General features: G+C 29.6%; 1 protein-coding gene across 5 annotated transcripts; it reads left to right on the top strand.

Moving 5' to 3' along the window:
- Positions 1-72: 72 nt before the first annotated feature.
- On the top strand, positions 73-23682 carry LOC105205477. Of its 5 annotated transcripts, none has more exons than XM_039457145.1 (5): positions 73-504; positions 4136-4352; positions 13287-13425; positions 13532-13780; positions 23333-23682. In XM_039457145.1, exons 2-5 carry the CDS (start codon positions 4172-4174, stop codon positions 23403-23405), a joined length of 642 nt encoding a protein of 213 aa, XP_039313079.1. In that variant the 5' UTR covers positions 73-504; positions 4136-4171; the 3' UTR covers positions 23406-23682. The 5 variants fall into 5 exon arrangements, with proteins under 5 accessions (XP_039313079.1, XP_039313078.1, XP_039313077.1 ...); XM_039457144.1 differs by lacking the exon at positions 23333-23682 and adding an exon at positions 20217-20554 and having other exon boundaries at positions 73-474; XM_039457143.1 differs by lacking the exon at positions 23333-23682 and adding an exon at positions 20217-20554.
- The last annotated feature ends 3218 nt before the right edge of the window (positions 23683-26900 follow it).

Below are 26900 nucleotides of genomic sequence, written 5' to 3'. Positions count from 1 at the left end.
CCGTATGCTACGCTTATGCTCTGTTATGCATTTCATGTGCGAGGCCCTTTTCTTAAAATATATGTTCCGTGGTTCAGAACGGTTGTTTGTTATAGAGTTTATCATTAGGTCGCTGGTTGGCCGTGTACCAGTAAGCGCAAGTAAGCGTGTTTGTAATAGAGTGAAAAAGCGCGGTTAGGATTGCTGACGCAATCCTCCTTACTTTTTGTTCAATCATATTCTGTATTCCTATTTAAGCCTTTTGTTTCCCATACAACTTTCTGCAATGGCCAAATCGTCCCTGCCCTAAACACTGGGGACGGGTGCCAATTTAAAAAGAAGAAGAAGAGTCTATTTATTTATTATGCGAGCAACTGCTTTGGAATATGATCGTATTGTCCCCGCATAGAGATGGGTATCAACATTGTCTGAACTGAATTGAACTGAACTGCGAGCAACTGCGAAAAGAGAGAAACGGAACAGATCCTATATCCCGTTGGTATAACAGGTTTTCTAACCTGAAAAGTAATTAACTTCAATGATTAATATTTTGCTTCGTTGGACAGAGCGACAATTATTTCTGTTAAATTCTTTCGTTTCGTGCAAAAACGCATTGAATAAAATTAATTTCATCGAAATTGGTTGTGAGGACCATATTCTGTATAATTACTCTTTGAAAAAAACATATAAAATATCAATTACGTTGATTTAGCAGCCAAGAAAATATCATTTTGGATACAAAGATTGAAATTGTAGTCATCAGTTGAGTTGTTTAATATTTTGCATATTTTTCTAATTTTTATGCTTTTATCAATTCTATTATTTTCTATTTTTAAGAAACAAAACTGCAATAATGCTGAAATAATTTTTGTAGCATAATTGAACTTTTATATAGAATTTTTTTAGACTTCAAATTTCAATTAATAAAAATCTAAAGTTTTTATTATATACATTTTAGATTTTTAGTGCAGTGAATTTTAGAACATAGTCATAATAAAATATTTTGCACTTTAAGAATTTTAACTTTTTATGTAAACTTTGGCTTATTTAATATAGCATCAAATTGCACTAATTAATAATTTAAATTATGTTTATTAGAAATTAAATGATATATTAAAATAATTGAATTATTTTATCATAAATCTTATAATGTACAGTCGTGCTAAAAGGTTGCAACACATTTTTTTCGATGGTTTTTGGAATGTAGACTTGCTCATCGAACGGCGAACGTCATTGGTTTACCTGTGGATCCAACCAATTACGTTCGCCTATCGATGAGCAAGTTTACATTTCAAAAACCATCAAAGAAAATGTGTTGCAACCTTTTAGCTCATGACTGTACATTATTTAAAATTTTTAGAAACTAGACTTGAACAAATTAATCAAATTAAACAAAATATCATGCCAGTATAAGCCAACTACAAGATTTTTCTATGTATGTATATACATACATACAATAAAAAATGTATTATCTTAACATGAAGATGGTTGCATTGAAGATAGTCCCAAACTTAGGACTAAAATGTTAAGATAATATATTTTTTATTGTACACGAAGTATTGTATTGTATTTGTATGTACAATGAGGTGCAATAATAAGATCCTTTTTTGATGTAGCTAGTGCAAAAGTCACAGCAATCTTAGCCAATCAGATAAAATCTCAAGCCAATGGCAACACATGATTGCTTAAATTGCTGGAGTTCCTACACCGAAAAAAGACCTCATTAATTCACCTCATTGTACAAGTATTGTATTTTTGTTATACATAAAGATTTTGTGGTTAGTTTGTATTGGCGTTATATCTTATTTGATTAACTTATTAAATTATTAGAATAATTTTTTATAAATTAAATGTAATTTTTACAAATTAAATTTAATTATATGTAATTTAATTTATTAATGTTTAAATGTAATTAGTCGTTAATGCTATATAAATTATTTTTATTATTAATATGTGTATTAATAATTGAAATTTATATTAATAAGATGAATTTTCATGCAATATAAAATTGTATAACGTGCAAAATAAAACAATATATATGCAACTTCAGAATTGAAAGAAAAAAAAAGTTTGGAATTTATATGAAAATATTTTCTATTATTTATGAAGTTTAAAAATATAAAAAATTTATAAAAAATAATTTTGTGCTAACAAGGGGAATTCTTGAGAAGTATTTCACTAATTTTAATAAAATTTTATGGGAGTGTAGTATTTACTGACACCTTTACTTTAGTTTGCTGCACAACTTACAAGGGGAGTTCTCGAAATGCATATCACTGATTTTAATAAAATTTTATGGGTGTGTAGTATTCACTCTCACCTTTACAGTAAAATGATTTTACGTAAGGTCTAGACTGAAAAAAAGACAACAAAATCGTTCTATTCGGAAACCGTTATAGGTACGATTTATTGAAACATTTATTTTGATGTTCTTAAAACAGTTATTGTAAATTTTTATTGCAAATATATTTTTTGTGTTTATGAAAAATTTTAATTACAATAAAAGTTTACAATGACTGTTTTAAGAACATCAAAATGTTTATAAATCTTAAATCTACAACGGTCTCTGAATAAAAGTATTTTTTTATTTTTTCTTGGTTTAGTCCTTATGTTAGCTGGTATACGAAACTCGCTTGCTTAAAATCTCAATTAATAAATGAGAGAAGTCTTTTCAAAAACATTAATGAAGTTTGTTTTCCAAATTCTTTTAATCCAGTGCTCGGAGTTAGTTGCTTATTTCAAGCCGATTCTTGAAGCGACGCCTACTGTCTCTTCACTACAGCTCGCCGTTCGATGGTCGAGCCGGCGATCACGCGGCAGGTGCTCTCAGGCGCATCAGGAGCGTCTCTGAGTGAACAATGACCTAGTTTACATCGACACTTGACGCATACTAATGAGTAACTTTCTATTAAATTATCTTAATTTCAACAATACGTGTAAATGTATACGTGATATCTATATTTAATTAATTATTCTGATTCATATTGTATCAGCTTAATATGCTATTCATTAAATTTATTACCGAAATTAAGATAATTGAAGAGAAAGTTACTAAATATTACGCGTATCAAGTACTCGGTGTAAACAAAGCCAATACGCTGATAGCGTACCATTCGAGAAATTTGTCGTAAAAACTTATCTTAATTCTAATTATCGTAGATTATTGTCATTTACAAGATATTTTTGCAAAAATATATATGTAAATAACAGAAAATTTTATTTATAAAAATTACGTAAAAATATTTTACATTTTTAAATGGTACGCTACCAGCGTATTTTTTACTCGGAGACATTCCTGATGCAGAGCGCCAGCTGCGTGATCGTCGGCTCGATCGTCGAGCGGCGAGCGATAGTGGGAGAACAGTGGACGACGCTTCACAAATCGGTTCGAAATGAGCAACTAACTCTGAGCACTGTTTTAATCAAATAAAATGTGAATAATTTTATATAGTTGGTGCAATAAATCATTATGTTTTAATTGTTTTTACGATAAATATCACCCCAAAAGTTGTAAACTAATAAAAGTTATTGTAAATTTTTATTGCAAATATATTTTTTGTTATTTTTTAGACTTTTAATTTTTGTGTTTCATATTTTGGGTGTTAATGTTATTTTAATTTAATTAGTAATAGAAGTGCATTTTTTAATTCCTTGAATTTTTTAAAATAATATTTTATATTTTACATTAAATAATTAAAAGATGTAAAAATTATTAATTATATAACAATTAAAAAAATATAAGATTTAAATTAAAAAAAAAGCATTATCTGGGGGGATCAAACCTGGGTCCTTAAGCGTATCAGTCGACGTCCTAACGACCCATGCTATGTCGCTAACTTGACAACGTACTTTTGTAACAGTACTATAGATACTGGAAATATTTAATTGTCATTTTCTCGAGAATGCCTAAGTTGTGCAACCGCTTTACTATAGTAAAGGTGTGAGTAAATACTATCAACCATAGAATTTTATTAAAATCGATGAGACATTTCTCAAGGGTTCCCCTCCTAAGCAGCATTGCTTAATTAATTGTACTTACATTTTTTAACTCTGCCATAATTTTTATAATAAAGAACTCTATTATAATTTTTATTAAAATTTTAGAACAATTTTATAAAAACAGAGAAAACATTTTAATTTTTTAAATTTTATACAGATACACCCAGTTTCCTTTTTGTTCTTTTTATAAATCATGGATAAATATATTGATAGACAAATAAATAAAAAATTCTTAATTCCACAACCTTCAAGTTGTAACAATCGTTTGAAGTATAAAATATCTCAACCTGCTGCAACAAAAACAAAGAATAATAAAGAGGGAAACAATGAGAGTAATATCATTGATTACAAAAATATTTCACTTAGTATGACAGGTAAATTATTATTACAATCATTATAATATTATACATATAGTTTTTATTGTTAACATTCTATGAAGTATATAGAAAAAAGAACATTCTTTTTTTAAGAATATCTTTATTTTCAAAATGTTGAAATGAGATTATATAGCAAATACAATTTGTTTACATAAAGACTCTTTTATGTGTTTCATAAAAAAAGTATTCTTATTATTCGATAATAATTTTGATTTGTAGGGAATATAACTATTGAATAAAAAATGACAAACAAGTCATTCTACGTTATTTTAACCAGGACTAGGTCACTTAATTTAAAAAAATTTTGATATTGTAATTATTTACTTATTTATGTTTTAAAAGTTCAAAATCAATTAAAAAAAATATTTTAATCTTACGTTTGGCTGCAGTGGTCATTTTAAGTCGGTAGCGTACAGTAATTTTTCAATTTTCAAACATTCATGTTAATTGCTGTAATTCTTATTCTATTTATCCGATTTGCAGGAATTAAAAGCCACTCTTTTTAGTTTAAAATATCTTTTTTTAGGTCAATTTTTTCCCTAAAGTTAGTGATTTTTATGTTATTTTGGATTCTTTTTGATGTATTATATTTTTCTCCTGTTTAAGCTAAAATTTTATTACGAAGGGAATATACCTTAATCAATATTTTTATGTGAATAGTAGGATACTAGATAAGTACAAAAATAATAAATTTGAGGTGTTTTATCTTTCATTTTTTTTTTCAAAAATAGGAAAATTGTAAGAGTCCAATATTTTGGTAGTTATAACAATAAATGGGGGATCTAAAAAAAAAATCTGAAAGGGTATAGCGGAATAAGGAGTGATTTTGGGCCCCGCGCGTAATCAGTCGTTATACAGGGTGTCCCAGAGCGATGTATACAGATTATCACGATGAGGTAGAAGGGATTGAGATAAATCAAAAGGTCTAATACCACTTTGCGATATTTGCAATAATTTTCAAGTAATAAAATATTAAAGTTGGCCGAATAAGAGCGCGCGAAGAGACGAGCGGTCACTCGCCTGAGCCGTAGGACCGCCCACCGCGGCCCGACTGTAGGCGACGCCGCGACGGTAAGTGGTGCGCAGTGAGGGGAAAGATAGCTTAGTACCACACCACTCTCTTATGCTTCCGCACCACGGCGTGGTACGCGTCAACGCTATACACTCGCAATCACGATTATTAAGTATTAAATATTTTTTCTCTAAAGTACAAGAACACAGTAAATATTATCTCCTTAAACAACAATTCTAACTAATACTACTTGAATCTCACCATTATGTGTAATTTCAATTAAAAAATTTAAACTATTACCATTTCTTTACACTTTTCATATTAAGCACGGTAAGACACTCGGATAAATAGTTTCATGCTGATTATAATTTATCCTAGTTCTAGCGACGGTTTTCATTAGAAATATTTACGTAATAATATAGCACATTGTTACTGTAAATATAAGTAATATCATTAAATGTAATTTAATACATTATTATAAGAAAAAAATATAAAATCTAACGTTAAAAAATATGTTGCTGCTGTAACTGTGCTTAAATTGATGATCGTAAAGTAAAATATTCTATTAAAACTGCGATAAATAATCAGCACACTTTCTCAGTAGTATAAAATTATAGAATTCACGTAATTTAAATTATCAGATTTCAATTTTTTTTAGTCAGAAAAATTAATTTAACTGATTTTAGCAGCTTTTTCATTTTTTTCAAATGTATATTTTCTTCAATTTTTAATTTTATCAAACACAATACACATGATAAACGTATTTACTTATGATAGATAACTGAAGTTAGCGGCCACTTCCAGCGACTAGGGGGTCGATTGTGTATCATGTAACTAAAGTGAAAATTACAAAAGTGAGCAAATTCACCAGGTGTTGATCAATGAAATTATAAATATTTTAGTAAATTTGTTCACTTTTTTCATTTTCACTTTAGTTACATGATACACAATCGACTCCCAAATCCGAAAAGCCAGGCGCGAATAACGGTGCGGAGCCCCAGATAATAAAATACATATAACGACGTGTTTAAGTTAAAAAAAATAAAAGTTTATAATTTATAATAAAAGTTTATAATTTATAATAAAAGTTATGTAAGTTCCCAGATAGCACAAAATATTTATAAAATATTTACTAAATATTTATAATATTTATTTTAATATTTTATAAACATTTATCAAAACATTTAATAAATGTTTTTATGGCCGTAGATTGGACTGATCATAAATATTTATTATAAATGTTTTAAAAATATTTATGATTTATGATAATTATTTGAAAATGTTCAAAATATCCGCATAAATATTATATTACACCACATAATCCCAATGAGTAAAACAATATTTCTATATTCTAAAAAACAATTTTCGCAAAAAAATTCCATTAGGAATTTTTTTCGGAAATTCCGAAGCGGTCACCCATCCAAGTCGCGACCAATATTTTAGAAAATATTTTAACAATATTTTTGATAAAGTTTTTTATAATCTTTCCGTCATATATATAAAATATGTATAAAATATGTATAAAATATTTCTATAATATTTATAAAAAATATTTATGATATATATTTATTATTAATTTATCGTAAATATTGTGTGCTATCTGGGTTATAACTTAAGTTATGTAATTAAAATCAAAATATTTAGGATAGACTTGGCAATATTAAAATTAGGAAATAGAACGTAAGAAATGCGAGTCAAACGCGGTAGTTGGTGCATCAATAATAATAGTACATGTATTTTGCTTTTTAGTACATACATAAATATGCATAAATATACAAATACGGACTTCCCTGAAGTTATTATTAATTGATGATCCTACGTTCTATTCTCTAATTTTTTAATGTAATTAAGTTATGTAATTTTTTTTATGTTTGTAAAAGACATCACGTCTATGAGAGACATCAAAAAGAGTATGTAACAAAAAACTTTGTTTATAAAAGATATCATGTCTGTAAGAGACATCATGTTTGTAAGATTCATTGAGTCTATGAGAGACATCTTGTCTATAGGAGACATTGTGTTTATAACAGACATTATGTTCACAAGAAACTACATGGTGTCCGCAAAGAACATCATGTCTGTTAAAGACATACATGATGGGCCAAATCCGACCGTGTAAGCTCCCCGTGATACATATCGGGTAACGTAAATGTCGGCGGTATTAATGTAAAAAAAAGTTTTAACATACGTACATTAATACATAAATACAGTTTTTTATGCTTGTGGTCTGTGCACCATCTAGCCGCTAATTGTTAATAATTTTTTAAAGTAACAATAAGTGCATGATACTGAAAAATTCAAATTGTCTCAATTTTCTCATGCTCCAGACTATATTTTAGAATTTTTTCTGAAACTTTACACTGCGTGTATTAAAACCTGTGCACTATCTGGCTAATTGTTAATTATATTTTAAATAAATTATAAGTGCGCGATACTGCAAAGTACAAAGTTTTTTGGTTTTTTTTATGCTCCACCCAACATTTCAGAATGTTTTCTGAAACTCTATCACCATGCGCGAGACCTTTGCATGATTCGTTAATTGTTAATAATTTTTAAATAAACAATGCGTGTGTAATACTGAAAAATTCAAAGTATTTCGGTGTCATCATGTTCTAGTTACATTTTGAAATTCCTTTTAAAAGTCTACCATCATGCATATGGGAATGATGTTATTGTTTATGTTTATATACATATTATATGTACATTTTATAATGTATTGTTATTATTTTCTATATTTTTAATTAAATCTTTTTTCGTTCATTACGTGTCATTATTCTCATTGAATTTTCTATGGAAACACGCCATAAAATGCATTTTATTATCTGGAGCCGCATACCGCTATTCGCACCTGGCTTTTCGGATCTGACTGCTAGAAGTGGCCGCATCATTATAAGTAGATAAGTTTATCATATGTGCTTGATAAAGTTAAAAATTAAAAAAAATATACATTTATAGAAAATGAAAAAACTGTTAAAATCAGTTAAATTAATTTTTCTGACTAAAAAAAATTGGAATCTCATAATTTAAATTACGTAAACTCTATAATTTTATACTACTGTTTGCAAATGTGTAATTGGAAGTAATTGTATTTAAAAACACCGTAATACATGTCAATCGAATGTACTTAAGACCGAAAAATAATTTAAAAACTCGGTTATTTTTTTTTCGGCACATTCTACCAAATTCCAAAATCTGAAAAAAAATCTTGAATATAATATATCATATGTTTCATCCACTGAATTAAAAAAGAAATGGTCACTATTTTAGATCAAAAGATAATGCGATTTTAAAAATTCTGGATTTTTTTAAAAACAGAATTTGCAGTACAGAACGACAAAAAAATTAGAGTTTATGTATATAGATACCTTTTATACCAAAAATTTTTTTGTAAAGATTAATTTAGATTTAACAGAAAAAAAATATTAATAAAAAATCACATTATTTGCGATATTTCGAAATTGTGGGGGTCTTTTGAAATAAAACTTGGCATAAAATTTTCTTTTATCTAAGTGGATATTTGGTCCTACATAACGATTGATTACGTGTGAAGCCCAAAATCATTCTACTTATTTCGCTATACTTTTTTTATTTCGGTAAAATCTTCATGTATGTACAAAACATATATTAAAAATTGGTGAAGGTGATTTGCAGAGTAAGAAAATATTATAACAATATTGCGACAGTATTAGAAGATTGCAGTAATATTACAGCGATATTGTAATATTACAGCAATATTGTTGTTATATTGCAATATTATGTGTTATACGAGGTGTGTTCAAAAAGTATCGCGAATTTTGTGTTTTTTCAAAAATTATTTATTTATTCATGAATATCTATTTTGTCCCCTTCAAAGTAATCCCCATGAGATATTATACACTTGTGCCAACGGTTTTTCCAATCTTCGAAGCACTTCAAAAAATCATTTTTTTTTATCTTGTTCAGCTCCTCCTTCGATGCCGTCTTTATCTCGTCAAGCGTAGCGTAACGTCGTCCTTTCATGGGCCTCTTCAGTTTAGGGAACAAGAAAAAGTCACAGGGGGCCAGATCTGGGGAATACGGTGGCTGCGGCATCATTAGTGTGTTGTTTTTGGCCAAAAAGTCGCGCACAAGCAACGATGTGTGAGCAGGGGCGTTATCGTGGTGCAAAAGCCAATTTTTGTTCTTCCACAAATCCGGGCGTTTCTGGCGGATTGCTTCGCGCAAATTGCGCATAACTTGCAGGTAATATTCCTTATTGACCATTCTACCCTGTGGCAAGAACTCATGATGCACCACGCCCCTGCAATCAAAGAAAACTGTCAGCAAAACTTTCACATTCGACCGAACTTGGCGCGCTTTTTTCGGTCTTGGTTCGTGCGGCAGCTTCCATTGAGATGATTGAGCTTTGGTTTCCACGTCATAACCATAAACCCACGATTCGTCACCAGTTATGACCCTCTGGAGCAAATTTGGGTCGTCGCGGACAGAGTCCAACATCTCATTAGCAATGTTCATGCGATGCTGTTTTTGGTCGCAATTGAGCAATTTTGGTACGAATTTCGCGGCGACCCGTCTCATGCCCAAATCATTGATAAAAATCGAATGGCACGAGCCAATCGATATGTTTAGGTCCTCAGCAACTTCTCTAACGGTGATTCGACGATTGGCCAATACCATTTTCTCCACTTCATTAATTTTTTCGTCTGTTGTTGAAGTGCTCGGGCGTCCGGCACGCTCTTCGTCGTTCACATCTTCTCGGCCTTCTGAGAACATTTTGTACCACCGATAAACGTTGCTTCGGTCCAAGGTAGCTTCTCCGTATGCCACAGTCAACATTCGGAATGCATCCGCGCACTTAATTTCGTTTTTCACACAAAATTTGATACAGGTTCTTTGATCCATTTTTTTGAATAGGTAAAAATCGAAGACGACCCAAAACACGTGCAAGCAAAGCAGCTGTCAACAATTAAGTGAACATTCAAAATGGCCGAGCTTGTCGGCATAAGTGAGAGACATGAGTACCAACATAACGCCACAAAAAGATCGAAATTCGAATATACGTAACCCGCGAAAATTCAAAATTCGCGATACTTTTTGAACATACCTCGTACAAGTTTGAATCGTCGTTCGGACGATTTTTTCTTTTATATTTGCGTTTTATATACCAAAATACACAACTTAATATTCAATAGATGTAATTATACAAAATACGAATAGACCATGATTTGTTTCGAAAACGCTGAAACGTCTAACTAAAATTCTCTATATAAGTCTGTTTGTTCTTTTTTTATTGTATGTAACTTTTCTTAATAATACTATATATCTTTTTTTTTTATAAAATAAGGTCTTAAAAACAGTTTTTTTTACATTCTTTGATTTTAAAACACAAAATTTAGAATAATCCCAGACTTATTTTGAATTTTCCCGAGTTTGGGCCTACTCGAAACACTTCGCATTGATCGATATTTTCATATGTATTTCAAAACAAGTACAATTTCGTGGTTTTTTTATAACATTATGAAGGGTAAGTTTTAACTTTTTAAACTGTCCAATATATATGTGTATTTTTTATATGAATATAGGATTCAGGAGAAGCAAAAGAAAAAACAGTGTTCCAAAGAGTCCTGGTCTCCTCCCTGTATATTATTTATTTCAATATTTTAACCCTTAAATATATTTGATCCGAAGAATTGCGTTAATACATTTCTCGTTTGATTGACTCTACTTAACATTGAAATGCTATAACTTTGGTTTCAATCAATATTTTTCAATAATTTTTTTTTTAAACAAAAGTTTAAAATCTTAGGTATGTGACTGCACAATCAATATTGCCAAAAAATTAGTGCGAATTTTATAATTTAGTGTGAAGTTATACAGGAAAAACCACTAAGCAAAAATAAAAAATTGTTAAAAAATTCACTTTTTCTTTAAAAAAAATTATATCTTTGCAAAAACTTTTAAGGATTTTACAATATAACATTTTAAAGTTAAAGAGTCATTTTGATATCAAAGTGTCGTTAAAGATATTATTTTAATGTTAAAGCGATGACGAATACGTTAGCTTGCTATCTGGGTGTCATCAATGTATATGTCTAATATTATTGTCAATAAGACATCTAAAAGATTAAACATGAGAAAAATATATAAAATTAATAGCTTGGAAAGAATTCAAAATAATACAAAAATTAGTAATTTTATAGAAAGAGTTGTAATGATTTAGAAAAAAGAGCATTTTAAGCTAAAGAGAATGGCTTTTGATTCATTCAAATTGAACAAATAGAATAAGAGTTACAACAATTACGATTTAAAATGTCCGCCTCAGCCAAACGTAAGGTTACAAAATTAAAAAAAAAATTGATTTTAAAAACTCGAAATATAAATAAGTGATTACAATAGCAAAATTTTTAAAAAATTGTGAAAGTTAATAATTAATTCTTAACTGTTTGAAATGGCATGGTATGACCCAATATTCAGATTAAAAAATTGGAATTTTTTAATATTGTTAGAAGTATCAATATTGTTAGAAATATCTCATCAATCCTTGTGTTTTAGATGACTATTTCGATGTTGAAATAAAAATATATTTTTCTGAAATTTGAGATTATTAAATTCTTTAATCTTTTAATGATTTTGTACCACAGTGACTTCTTTCTAAGCCTGCGTTCGAAAATATTACCGAAGTATATCATTTTGTTATTTATCAAAATGGAGATATATGAAGACTCTCGGATGATGTTTCCAAATTCAACTTAAATGATTATTATAGATTGTAGAGTCACTAAAACTCTGTTCTATATTTTGATATTTCTTCGTCGTTATACAATACATATACATAAAACAAAATATAAAAAGAATTCTCTTATCTTTTCTTTCCCTTTTTTTCAATTGTGTGAAATTGTGTTTAGCGACCGAGTTGTGTGTGGTACAGCTTCGTTTCCAGCTCCGTAGTTAAATTAAGGATTAAAAAAGATGAAATTATAAGGGTGGGAGGGGTATTTATCTGAGGTATTTGTAGTTTTTGCTCTCTATAAGGCGTAAATAAAGTTAAGTTAAATCGTAAAACTGAAGATACTGTTGGAAAGATAATAATTCCTTTTATCTTGCTTAAGACCATTTTGATGTATATCTCACCTGTATTGAACTATAATGGAAAATATAATAACGCTTTTTCTGGAACCGGTGGTTCCAAATTGGATATCTCTATTTTTGTCAATTTTTAAATAGAATTTGAAAAGATTTATATATATATTTTTCAGTATATTAAGTAAAAGCAATTTGACAATCAAAAATGAAAATTTTATTCAGAAAAAAATTAGTGACAATTTATAATATAATTAGAGTTGAAATCAATAAAATTCAATTATTCCGATTCTGATGGCTCATAATATTTTATTGATTTAACATTTCTAGAACCAGATTTGGTCGGCCGATCACCAGTGCTATGATCAGGTTGCAATTCCAATGTAAAAGTTTGATTTGGATACAAGTTTTTGAATTTTGGAAAAAATTTTACAATAAACCAAAGGATATCACAAAACGCTTGATATTTTTGAATTTTCTGTAGTGTAGAATTTCTCCTTAATTATTTTAAACCAATTACTTTTCAATACACTTTTTAAATAATAATTTGCACAAATTTTCTATTATTAAAAAATTTTTGCACGATGGTTGAAAATACACATTTGCGTCTAATTTATGAATGTTAATTGTGACAGAGAATTGTCAAACTGCTGTCACATGTTCGGTTTTTTATAAGATTTTTACTTTTGCTTAATCGTATTTATTTTAAATTAAAAAGATCCTGTTTGGAACACGGTCCGATTACCCCATTCTCTTTATATAAAATTATAAACAAAATTTTTTTTCTTGCATATGAAATGATTGTTATAATATAATTAATATTAATGTTTTTTTTATCTTTAAATGTTATTTTTGTACAGGAGAAATAAGTTCAAGTTTTATACATAGAAACAGTTTAACGCAAAGGCAGCGTAATGTCACTTCTATGGTCGACACAGAAGACGATGATGAACAATTTATATTAAATATGAAAACGATGATTGATAAAAATTATAAAATGTAATAATAATTAATAATAATAATTAATAATTTGTATATGGATAATTATTGTTTTTTTTCTAATCAAATACTTTTCTAATCAAATCAATATTTTTATTATGACTAGGCAGAATAAGGAAAATTTTAGTATAAAAGATTTGCAGAGCAAATCATATTTATTAAGAAAAAAGAAGTGTGCATTCAATGATGAAGATCAAAATTTGATGAAACGATTTAAAAAATCTTTAGACAAAAGCAAAATTTTGTGTGTAGCTCCGCAGTCTGAGCAACAGTCTGTTTTTGATCACAATTGTTCGACAGCCTTACAAATTACTCCAGCCACTGTTAAATATAACGCTACAGATACGAATTTCAGGTATATTTTAATTTATATATTATATCTCAAATATATTACGATAATTTATTGATTAGTCGGTTGAGTTGATTCTGGTGAAAATTTTTCTTAGTATTCTTTTATATAATTTTTCAGAATTCTAAAAATTTCTGTATAACATAAATTTTAAAAAATTTTCTGATTTTTTTTTACGATTCATAACATTTTAGAGAAAAGTAATTTAGATAGATCGTTAAACGTTTTGCGATAATTAATCAATCATTTGATTGGATTGACCCTAGCAGCACACAATGTTTTTTTTCACATTTATTTTTTTATACAATTTATTTTTAAAAATAATATTAGTAAATGTTTATTAAATGTTTATTTTACATTAATTATTTACTTGAAATAACGTTTTAGAAAAAAATATTTAACCTTTCAATACGACCATAGTCACTCTTCACTGGACGCCGTTTATGTATGACGGATGACTATGGCCCGTATTCATAGTCGTGACTTATTTTCAAGATCGTCTTAAGTACGGTCTTAAGTTACCCTCTAGATTCACGAATCAAGCAAATGTTTGAGTAAAATCTCAAGTCAAGACTTGTCCAAGACGATCTTGTTTGGAAACGTCTTGTTTGGTCTCGACATGATTCATAGACAGATCTTATTCAAAATAAGACCAAACTTAAGATTATCTTATTAGTCATGAATTCATAGTCGTAATAAGACGTCTTGCATGACGTATATACAGCCAAATAAGACGATCTTCGCCAAGTCGTGGTCGAAGTAGACAAGCAAGGCTGTAGAGCATTATTCTAACCTCAAATTAATGTTTGCTGGCGTTGAAATACTTAAATTTAAAAAAATGACAGCAAAGACAAGACTAGTTAATCGTAGATTTTTAATTAGATCGTAGATTCCTTTATTCTTGTAAAAACATGACTAGTATTGGAAAAAAAATATAAAATATTTTTAGTTTTTTTTTACACAACTTATATATATACATTGCTCTTTATGCCGTTTTTCAATCTGTGCAAAAATTGCATAAAATAACTCTTAAAATTTATCATTACAATTTTTACTATGGTACTTAAAATATAAGAGTAATTTACAATTATATAAATATAATAATATAATCAATAATGTTTGGTAGGAAAAAATATATTAAAAATATTAAATATATTAAAAATTTCCGCGGAAACGCAATTTCGGCAGCGGGCAACCACATGTTATTGATTTACCGAGACGATAAATATCTATCAGTATTAAATAATATTTGAATTAAACATTAATGGATATTAAGTAAATATTAAATAAATATTAAATAAATATAAAATGAATATGCAATTAATGTTAAATTAATGTTTATGAAATTATTGTTTCAAATAAAATTTAATGTAAAATAAATATTAAATTAATGTTAAATGAACATTAAATTAACGTTTTTGAAATTATAGTTTTTGTAACGCTGGTACTTTCTCGGTGTCGGTTACGGTATTTTAGGTTCAGGATAGGATGCTCGGATGTGCTCGCCGGGTGTCCGGGTTCGTATTCAATGATAACGCCGTGGTTTAGTAGTGAAAACGAAAGAGGTTAAATATATTTAGCTATCTTCAGTACAAAATGAAATAATACAGTTCCGATATCGTTATCGGATAATACTGAGCTTCTTGTATAACATTACGGCCCTCAATTGCGCGGTCGTCGGCCCGCGGGAAATCAAGAGAACGATCACGTGGTATTTGCATAGTGTCGCGGCACTTAACTGTGCGGTCGTCGGCCCGCGTGAATTTAAGATAACAGTCGCAACGTATTTGCGCGGTACTTAATATCTAAACGGAAGGACTTTAACAATTCGGAAACGGACGGACGGTGACTAGGCGCTTTGCGCTCGTAAGTAGCAAGCGGGGTTGCTCGGTTCGACAACATATATCTATATACATCGTTCGCGGCGGAACGTGCGATGTCGGAACGGACTCGCGGTTATCGCAGTGTAACGGCTCGGATGAGTCGTGTGATCTACGGACGGCTTCGGTTTACGCTTTATGCGTACGGTATCCGTTTGTTAGAGTGGCCGCGCGGCGGTCCACTCTACTGCCGTGCTCGGGGCCCGATTGGCCCGTGCGGTTGACCGGTTACGGTCTCGGTTTCGACGCCCTCGCGCTGTGCGCGGGCTGTCGACGGGGGCGGCCGGTTCGGCCTCATCTCGCGGGGTTAGCCCGGGAGGTACGGTGGCGGACACTGGATCGGTGTCGGCGCGGACGGTCCCCGAGAATTCCCGGGGACACTCGGAACGGTCTGGTCGGAGTGGCCGGACGACGAGAATGCCCGTCGTCCAGCCGAACGGAAACGGAATTGCCGTGCGGGTAGAATACCCGCCGCACGGCGCAACGGATTCGGATCGGATTTAGCCGGATGTACGGGAATGCCCGTTGTCCGGCCGGACGGTCCGGATTGGCCGCGTGACGAGGATGCCCGTCACACGGCTGATCGGATTGGATGGCCTGCGCGACGAGAATGCCCGTCGCACGGCTGAGCGGATCGGATTGGCCGAGCATACCCGGCCTCGGGGACGACGGTTTTACCCGTCGCGGGAAGGCTGGAACGAGAATGCCCGTTCCCGAGGAGGTGCTCGAGAATCCCCGAGCTAGGAGGCGCCGAGTATGCCCAGCGCTGGAGAGGATCCGATGAGATCGGATGTTCGGACGGATCTGTTTCACGTTGCCCACTGCCGGCTTATATATCGTTCCGCGCGGCTGGACGGACCAATCAGCGCGCGCGGACGGGCCGGCTAGAGTGGGAGTGCTTTCGGAACGCGGCGTCGCGCGTCGGTTGCGCGCGGTAGCATGCGGTGGTCTTACGTAAGCCGATTGTACGCGCGTGGGTCTTACGTAAGATACACGTGCTCGGCTGCGGTGCTTTCGACGGTTGGTCGGTCCAGAGTGGCGGCACGGTGGAGGGGCGTATTGTTACATTTTAAATAAAAAATTAAAGCAAAATAAAAATTTAATTAATTTTGAAAAAATGTTAAAGTAATGTTTTTTTAAATCATTATTGCAAATAAATTATTAATGTAATATAAATATTAAAGAAATGTTAAATAAACATTAAATAAACATTTTCCCAAATTATTATTTTAAAGTATGAGTAATTAATGAAATATAAATGTTAAATAAACGTTAAATAAATATTGAATTAATATTTTTTTTAATTATTTTAAATATTTAATTAATATTAAATAAATATTAATAAAGTTTTTAATAAATATTATTGTTATAATAAATTCTACAATAAATAATTAATATTGAATAAATATTAAAAAAGCATTTAAAAAATATTGTGTACTGATTGGAATATATTATTTGATATATAATCACAAAACTCAACTTTAATAAATAATCTTATATTTTATAACATTCTCCCTATTTTTAATCATATTTTTTAAAAATTTTATCCTTCATTACTTTTAATTTATATGATCACACATTGTAGAATTTTTTGAGATATTTTGCTGTATTTTATTTTTAATTAAATAAATAAAATTTTTTGATTATCGATTATTTTAATTGTTTACAAATAATGTAAGCTAATAAAGTTTAAATAATTAATCATATTACACTAATTGACTCGAAATTCTCGAGTCTACCGTTGAGGTTATAAGATTTATATAGGTATAATACTTGAGTTCGCTGATTTTATAGTTTAACTGTTAAACATGATTCTCATTGGAGGATTCATAGAAATATCACGAAACAGCTTCATAAATAAGCGTTAGCTTGAGCATTGCTTCGCGAAGACGATCTTATATCAAATAAGCACAACTTGAGCAAGAACTTCTTCGCCAAGCTCGCCTCAAGTCATGACTATGAAATGTACTACTATTGAGACGATCTTATTCGAATAAGACGATCTTCGCCAAGATCGGTCTTAAGTGCTGACTTGAGATTTGACTATGAATACCGGCCTATAGTCACTCGCTCGCTATTTTGCATATAGTGCAGCGCGATCCGCACTATGTGTCCTATCCTTGTTTCAAAAAATCATACAGCACAAAGTATTATTATTAAATGTTATTGTTTAATGTTATTCAAAAAGCATCGTCAAAGTAACTTTTAGGAATAAGGTGTAAATTCGAACGCTGATAACTGTCCGCGTGCAATGTATACATGAGACGTTGCGCCAAAAGTATGTATGTACATATTTTTGGCGCAGCGTCTCATACAACGGGAGCATCTTAGCGGAGAGGACGCTCGTAGTAAAAGGGTTAATGAATCAAGTAATAACTTATTTAATGTTTATTTGACATTTTATATGAATTATTCACTTGAAATTATTTGTAATGTTTTTCAATTATTGAAAAAACCTCTCAAATGCGAAACAATTATTTTTTTAAATATTATATTAAGACAAAAGACATAAGATTTATGATGTCTTCTTTGCCTCCTGTTTCTTGCCTTTTTCACCTGTTCGCACACTATTTTATCAACAATCGTTTCTTGTTTTTTCAGAATACATTAAGTTTTATCTTGTCAATTTTGATAAAACAATACGCTAAGAAGTAAAAAGACAATAGGCAATAAACAAAAAAAAGGAAATAAAGATTGTAGACCTTAACCGTTAAACATTATAGGGTCTGGAGACCCTCGTGAAAAAATTTTACTTCCGTGTCATTTTATTCTAGATGAGAAATGAAATTAGTTAACAACATAGTAATCGATAGGGAAGATTTTAAACTTTTTTCCGCTTAGCCTGATTTTTCATTCTCATTTCATCTTTATACAGCAAGCGATCGAAATTTCAGGAAGATTTCTAGTAGTGTGTTTAGGAGTTAATAAATATATTAGAAATGTTAAATTTACTAAATGGCAGTATATTTTCAAACGAATAAAATACATGTTTTTTTTTAATGAAAAAAGAATTTAATCTATTATTTTTCAAAGTTTTTCAGATGTTAGAAAACATTGTTAGAAAACAATGTTTTTTAAACATTAAAATAAAAATAAATTTTGCTGAGGATAACTCCAAAGAGAATTGAAATGTTTGTTATTAATATTGAATAAAAAGATGTTTTCAAATATTGTTGCTTTCTTTAACTGTGCCTTGATTTTGATTAGTCTTTTGAAAACTTTGTTTTATTGATTTTCGAAAGTTCAAATTAAATTTATTTTATTATTGATTAAAATAAACGTTTTTTAATGAAAAAAGGAACTTAATCCGTTACTTTTAACTTTTTTAAAAATTAAAAAAGTGTTTTAAATGTTTTATAAAATATTTTTACAAATATTGTTTGCTAATTAGATGGTGCAAATTTTTGTTAAAACTTTTTATATAATTTTCCGGAATTTCTATATAATTTTCCAAACTGTTTATTATATGAAAACCAAAGAAACCTGTAATTTTCAGGAAAATGACTTTTTATCCATGAAAATCATAGATTTTTATGAGATTTTATTGGTATTTAGGTCACTTTTTGAGAATTTATTTTAAAATTTAAATTCTGTCTTTTTTCTAATAAAAATATTTTTTTTATTATTTTTCTAGGTAATGCAAAATTGATTAGTAATAAATGATATACATAAATGATATACACATATGTATTTTCTTGTAACCTACGAAGTTTTATAAAAAATTAGTGATACACAGTAGCACATCATTCTAAGTTAGCCTTGTGTCTTTAATCATGTTTCAAATATATTTCGAGTGAATTAAATTTGTGTAGACAGATCGTTAAATATTATATTTAATACATATCATTCTTTTTTTAGTATTTTTCCAAATTTAATATTCAAAACTCAACTTTTTGTGTTAGTATGATTGAAAGGAACATTAATAGAACATTAAATATTATATAATAAATTTATTTTAGAGCTGTGCATTACACAATTCTCTAACATTACTTGGAATTTTGAGTAAAATATCTAAAAATTCTAAGAATTCTCAGTGAATTTTTTTTTACAAAATTTGTTTGTCTAATTATCTTGATTTCTAAATTGTTTAAAATTATTGTATAACATAACTTACTAGAAAATTTATCAAATTTTTGTTTCATATTAATTAATTTCATATTAAAACACTTTAGAAGTACTGAAGAAATCTACAAGTTTTCTAAACTTTTTAAAAAATCTCAATTTTTTTATATACAGGTAAATTCTGAGATATTTTAATATTTTTAAAGAATTTTTATTCTATTTTTGAGAAAAACTTATAAAATTTGAAAAAATTTAAAATATTTTTTCAAATATTTTCATAAATATAAAATATTCTTAAAAAATTCTTAAAAACGTTTTGCGACTCTATAAGAATCTTTTGCACCAGTAGACCTATTTTGTAACTTTTAACAACAACTCGATATCGTTAGTATTGTTGCGCAACTTTTTTACCGTATAATATCTGCGCAACGATACTGTAACGATATCGAACTGTCATTAAGAGTTATAAAATACGCCTACAAGAAATGTATTATTTTTAGAAATAACACCAATGATCTATTTTTTCAAGTAACTTCGAAAGCACAAAGAAATGACCAATGGATAATACCGGAGAAAACAAAAACTGTTACTAAAATAGAAATTGAGCAAATAACTTATCATGGGATGCAGTACTTTACACCTCCTGAGAATGACGATTTGTAATTCATTGAAAATAACTCATATTTTATATAAATACAAAATAACTTTGTAGATTGTCGTAATATTTGTTTACGATTTATTATACTAGGCTATCACAATTTGTAGCATTAATTTATGTGTACAAGTTGTATTATAAGATTTTATCCTTCGTTAAATATAATACGTAAGCTATACTATATATATTCTTTAAAGTATTTTGGAATTTTACTTTTACTAGCTGTACACCCATGGAATTTGATTCTGTCCATGGGGAAATTTTCTAAATTGAGAAGTCATCACTTTCTACATGCAATTTATGATTAATGTAATGACTAGATTTTATTGGTCGTTACGTTAATCATGAACTGTAAGTATGTAAAAAGATAGCGACTTCTCAGTTTGGAAAATTTCCCCATGGACAGAATCAAAGTCCTTGGGTGTACAGTCGTGTTCATTATAGTTGCGACACTTTTTCTTCGATGGTTTTTGAAATGTAGCCTTGTTCATCGAGCGGCGAACGTAATTGGTTGGATCCACAAGTAAAAACCAATCATGTTCTCACAGAACACTACCAGAACTCGCAGCAAAACACCAGATGTCCAAAAAATTTTTTTTTTGGAAATTCTGTAATTTTGTTCGAGTTTTGGTCCCCTCCCCTCTCTCAAAAAGTTCTATCGATTATCAGTCTACTATTGCTATTTGATACAAGACTGAAAAGTAAACTCAATAGCCAATTTTTGTATAATTATAATGTCTCACTCTTTTGACAACTTATAGATAACTTATAATTTCAAACATCTTTTAGTTATAATTCATCTGTAAGTTATCAAAAAATGTGAAACATTATAATCATTCAAAAGTTGACTATAGCGCTCACCGTGTTATTGTATCAAGAGAGAATATATAATTAAAAATATAATTTAATGATCAAAAGGTAAAATAATACTAAAAAAAGACAGGATAAGGTATACTACAAAATAACATTTATTGTTTATTTAAAAGCGACCTCAATCTGTCACAGGCTCGTCGTAACCATTTTTTAATATCTCCTTTAATCTGGGAAATTGTAACACCATTTTTCTTCATTACTGTTTCTATAAATATATTATAAGGAAAATGATTATTTTAAATGACGATTTTAGATACACTTTATAATATTTTATCAAAAATGCATCTAATAAGTGCCCGCGCGAGTGCTAATTATTAATATTTTTGCAATTTTCTTTTTTTTTTATTATTTACGTCTCTAAAATTGCCATGAGATTGAGAAATTTTTAACATTTTATTCTCTTGCAAATTCTTATTCTAAAGTAGAAAAAAGATAAGTAAATTATTTGTGAGATTTCTTTTTCCACCAATAAATTTGTTAATATATTTACAACAATGATAATACAATAAATTCTCCACGGAGGTCGTACAATCACCTACGTATTCAGAATATTAATAACTAAATGTAATTATATTTGGAAGTACTTTAAAATACAAAGTATTACATTATTAAGAGTATTATTGAAACAAAAAGTATTAATAAAATGAAAAGTAATACATTATTTTTGTTAAATTATATAATTTTATTTTTGTGCAATGTACAAAATTATTTCAAAATGCGATATATAACACAATTATATTAAACGTTAACTATTTTTAAATTTTATTAGTATTAATCTGGACTGAATCGGAACTATTCTGTATTAATATATACGTATAAGTTCTTTCTTTATAAAGAAAATATTTATAAATATTTCCGAGAATGTTTTATCGAAATATTCCTTCGATTCTGGTTCTTGTCATTATTAAGTTAAAATAAATAGAGGAGAAGAGGGTAATATGGCACCCATTTTCATTTTATTGAATAACTTTGTTTATAATTAATATTTTCTAATGAAACTTGAACGACTACATTTGTCAGAGTGATGTTTGACAGATTCTAGACTTAAAGTAATGAAATATTTATTATTTAGGATTTATAAAAATCTAATGCACTGCATAATCGGAGAAAGAAAAGAAGTGGTTGTCATATGGCTATCCAGAAATATAATTTTAAAAAATTAATTTGGTTTAAAAGAAACACACAGTACGTTCTTACAAAATTATATTTTTTTACTTTTCCATTGTTTAAAATTTGCTTGATTTAGAATTTTCCTGCATTCAGAAGCTTTAGAAATAGAACCATTAGAAATTTCATTAAAAAAATTATTTTATCTCTGTTTAACATTAAACAGAGCATAAAATGATGTCTCTAATGTTTCTAAACACCACTCTTTAGATCTATGACAATCGATTAATCGAAGAAATAGTTCGACATAAAAATTTTGCTTGAGAAACCATATTAACCAAATTTCATGTTATTGCTTTAACTTTGTATAATTCGAAATGGATACGGCCGAATAAAAAGGTAAATAACAAAAAAACACTTGAGGGTATGTACCTTCGTGTGATAATACACTCAAGTTTAGGAATAATGAGGAAGTGTATGTAATTAAAAGTTAAAAGTGTACCTTGATAAAGTTTAGAAATGCTCAAAAGTAAAAATGCCTTATAAGTCAGTTGTCAGTTATTATATATTAGCATATTAACATCACTAAAAAACGGCAGGCTAGTAAACGAATAATTCCATAAGCAATTGTTAGAATACGTCACCTAATAACGGAAATAATAGGCATATTGTCGAGGGTAGCCACAATACCCTCTTCTCCTCTACACTATATCCTCTATACAATTGAAGAAATTTGTGTCAATTTATATTTTTATTATGTTGCATTAAAGAGTTTGTGACTTATACATAGATGTATAAAAGTTTGATAGAAACTGTAACATGTATCAAACGAATTAAATAAAGATTAATTTGATTAATTGCGCTTTTTCTTTATATACCCGTATAACTAATCTATTACAATTATTATATGTAATATTACTTTTCTATGTATAAATTATATATACACAGTTATATTTTAAGTCTGTGGTTCCTCTATTTCAGAATTAATATACATTCCTACGTCCATGACGAGAAAGGAGGAACGAACTTGTTGACTGATCGTAAAACCGACTGACTGGCTAATAATATTCTGTTTTTGATTATTTTTAGCTGAAATGTTATAATATAAATTGACCTTGCGCAAGACGGATAAAAAAGTACGTTTTAGGTGTCGGTGCCACTTTTGTGTTTGGCTGATCGAATAATGCAGTTTCCCTCACTATATTAGGTGTAAAATAGAAATTTTATCTAAAATAATATTATAAAATTACAAATATGTTTTGAACCGATAGTGTAACAACACAATAATAGTAAGAAAGCCTTTCTTCGGTCACAGCTAGGTCTTAGTGCTAATATTTATTTGTGCTAATATTTATTTATATACTTCTTCGAATTCAACTAGAATGTGCGCCGAATTAATTCCGGTCGTAACACAGCACGTTGAATAGGAATTAATAATATCACTATTTATATTAAATTGATTAATTTAATATAATAATTGATGCTGATTTGCATCTATATACCCATTTCCCCCTGAAAAAACTGTAAGAAATTTATTGCGAAAAATAACACCCCACCCAGGGTTCGAACCTGGTACCTCCGGAATCTCCGGTCTCGGTGTCTTACCATCTCGACCACTGGGACACAGTGATATTTCTCGCAATATTCGTATATGAGTGACAACGCATTTGAGGCGCGTGATTCAAATTACAAATATGTTTTGAACCGATAGTGTAACAACACAATAATAGTAAGAAAGCCTTCTTTCTTAATATTATAAAAGTTTGAGAAAATTTTAAATATCAAATTATTAAAAATATTAAATTAGAAGCAAAATGTTATCTTTAATAGAATTTGACACAGTTTTAAATTGGAGCTGAGAATTAAGTAATCACATTCCTAAAAAGATATAATTTATCTCAATTAAGGTGAATGTATAACATATTTTAATTTTATTCCTAAAAAGATATATGTATCTGAATTAACATGAATGTATCATTTATATGTAAATAGAAAATATAAGTTTGATGAATCACGTAGATCACGCACGATGTGTAAAATTCGGCCGGCAAGCACTAGTGAAGTGTACCTTGAGTAACGCTAATGTAGATTTCAACTTAACGAAAATAAAATTGGAGCATACGTAAATCGAATGTAGGGGAGAATTCACACCTTGACAGAAAAGAGAAAGCAGAAGAGTAGAAAGCCAATCAGAACTCGCTCTGGTAATACATTTGCAGAAAAAGAAATGTACTATTTATAGCGCGAACTCGGTCTTTGCTGTTCTGCTTTCTGCTTTTCTGTTAAGATGTAAATTCTCCATAAGAAGAGTAACAAAAGTATAAAAACGGAAGTATTTGTAAGTAAAGTTTAATTGTTCGATATTTATTCATTTTATTTATTAGTTATTTTGTATAAGTGTTGTATTTTATTATCTATCTATTCCATTATTTATTTAATTATATTTAGTGACTAGACTCAATTTACTTTTCTCTCAATATATCTGGAAACACGACATCCCGAGATGTTGTCGCATAACAATGAATTGGACTAGTTACTTATTGACAACCAATCGGGCAGGAACTTAGTCTATTATCGCGAGGTACCGGTAAATCATCTATGTACACTCTTACACATAATGACACAACGGATGAATTTTTGACATGCGCTCAAAATCGTGCGAATTCTTAATTATGATAGATTAATGTTAATGTCACGGCTGAAGAAGGTCAAGTTAGACCGGAACCTACCGTATTCGCAACCTTGTAAGATTTTAATAAATTATTTAAATTAACAACCAGTTTGCTCGTTTATGGCCTATTATCATTATGTGATTTATAACACGAGCGCGAAACCAATGGTTTGAATAAAATAATATTGTAAAAGTTTGAGAAAACTTTAAATATCAAATAAATGAAAATATCAAATTAGTAACGAAATTTTATCTTTAATAGAATTTGACACATTATTAAATCGGAGCTGTAGATTAAGTAATCACAAGAGATTCCTAAAGAGATATTTATCTCAATTAAGATAAATGTATAATACATTTTAATTTTATTCCTAAAAAGATATATGTTAATTCTAAAAAGATATATCTTAATTAACATGAATGTATAATTTATATGTAAACAGAAAATATAAGTTATTATCAAATAAATTTCTACAGACATCTTTTTTATTTACGGTTAATGTAATTGCATATTGATATCAACATCGACATGTCTATGATTGACGATGTTTTTGCTGATGATGGTTTTGCATCTGACAATATATAATGACATTTCTGTGCAACAAAATTTTGAGACTGTTAATGCAAAGGCTGTAATTTTGAGTTGCATCTAGCCGATATCTCGTTCTACCTTGTAAGTAATTGTAATAATGTTATCGCGTATAATTACACACAATGAGAGGGTATTCGAGGCGAGCCCGAGCACGTGACTCTTATCATCTCATTTCGTTTCAAAATAAACAGGTTTTGCTAAACAGGTTGAGACCCGGTGTTATCTGTAGTCCGCGAATTTCCCTTACGTTATAGTAATTATCATTTTATTGCCATTATCAACGCGGCGACTTTTAGGAGGTACTACGTCGGCACTACCTGATAGAACACGTTATTTCAAACAAAAGTCTGAATGTTTAAACATTTACTGAAATTTCTTTTTATTTACAGCAAAGCTTAAATATCGTGTTTGCAGTAAATACAAAAAAATAACGCGACACGTATTTCTCATACTTATATCTTAGTGTTTAAATATCACATTTGTTGAAGTATTATTTTACGTTTAAAAAATTCTTTGCACTTTTATAAAAAAATAAAGGTATTCGTCCTACATCGTATTTATTTCTAAATCATGTTTTTCAGATTTTTTTTTTAAATAAACAATTTGTTTTTATGTTGTAGATATATAATTATTATTTTTATTCGACATTATGGATTAATTCAGTCCATGATGATTTAATCGATTAAGGTCGCGCAAAAGTCGGTTGTCTCGAATCGAGTGACAGAGTTGTAAACGTTGGAGATCGTATTTTGGCCGGTGTGCTCGTACATACAAAAACTACTTGTGGAAACTACTCGTTCTTTTCTATTTTCTACTGGAGAATAATTTTCTTGTCATAGGAGTGGACGGTAGGATTTAAAAAAAAAATCGGTTTGGCCGGGGCTCTTGGGGTAATACTTTTCTTGGCTATAAGAATTTTTACGGATCATTCCGCAGATCGTAAAATTATCCCCTGAATTAACCCCGGAAAAAATATTGATCATGGGCTGTCAACGCTGTACAATGTTGCTAGGGCTTAAGTCTGAAGTCATTCTACTGCAATGCAACTTTGTAGGTTGAACGGAATGAAGAATATAACGCGTGGTTGTGCCTGTACACCGAAGAAAGAGTTTAGCTATCAAATATTGAGTGAAATAATGTCAAATCTTTGGTTAATATAATTAAAAATAGTTTCATTTTTTTAAAATATTTAATAAGTTACAGTAAATTTAATAATACTATAATATAATTAGCATTATTTGATAGCTATTATCCAACTCTCTTTTTAGTCTATACTACTACATGGA

The sequence above is a fragment of the Solenopsis invicta genome, chromosome 14, assembly GCF_016802725.1.
Source record: "Solenopsis invicta isolate M01_SB chromosome 14, UNIL_Sinv_3.0, whole genome shotgun sequence".
Taxonomy (NCBI): Eukaryota; Metazoa; Arthropoda; class Insecta; order Hymenoptera; family Formicidae; genus Solenopsis; species Solenopsis invicta.
This window is presented reverse-complemented; position numbering and strand designations above follow the sequence as displayed.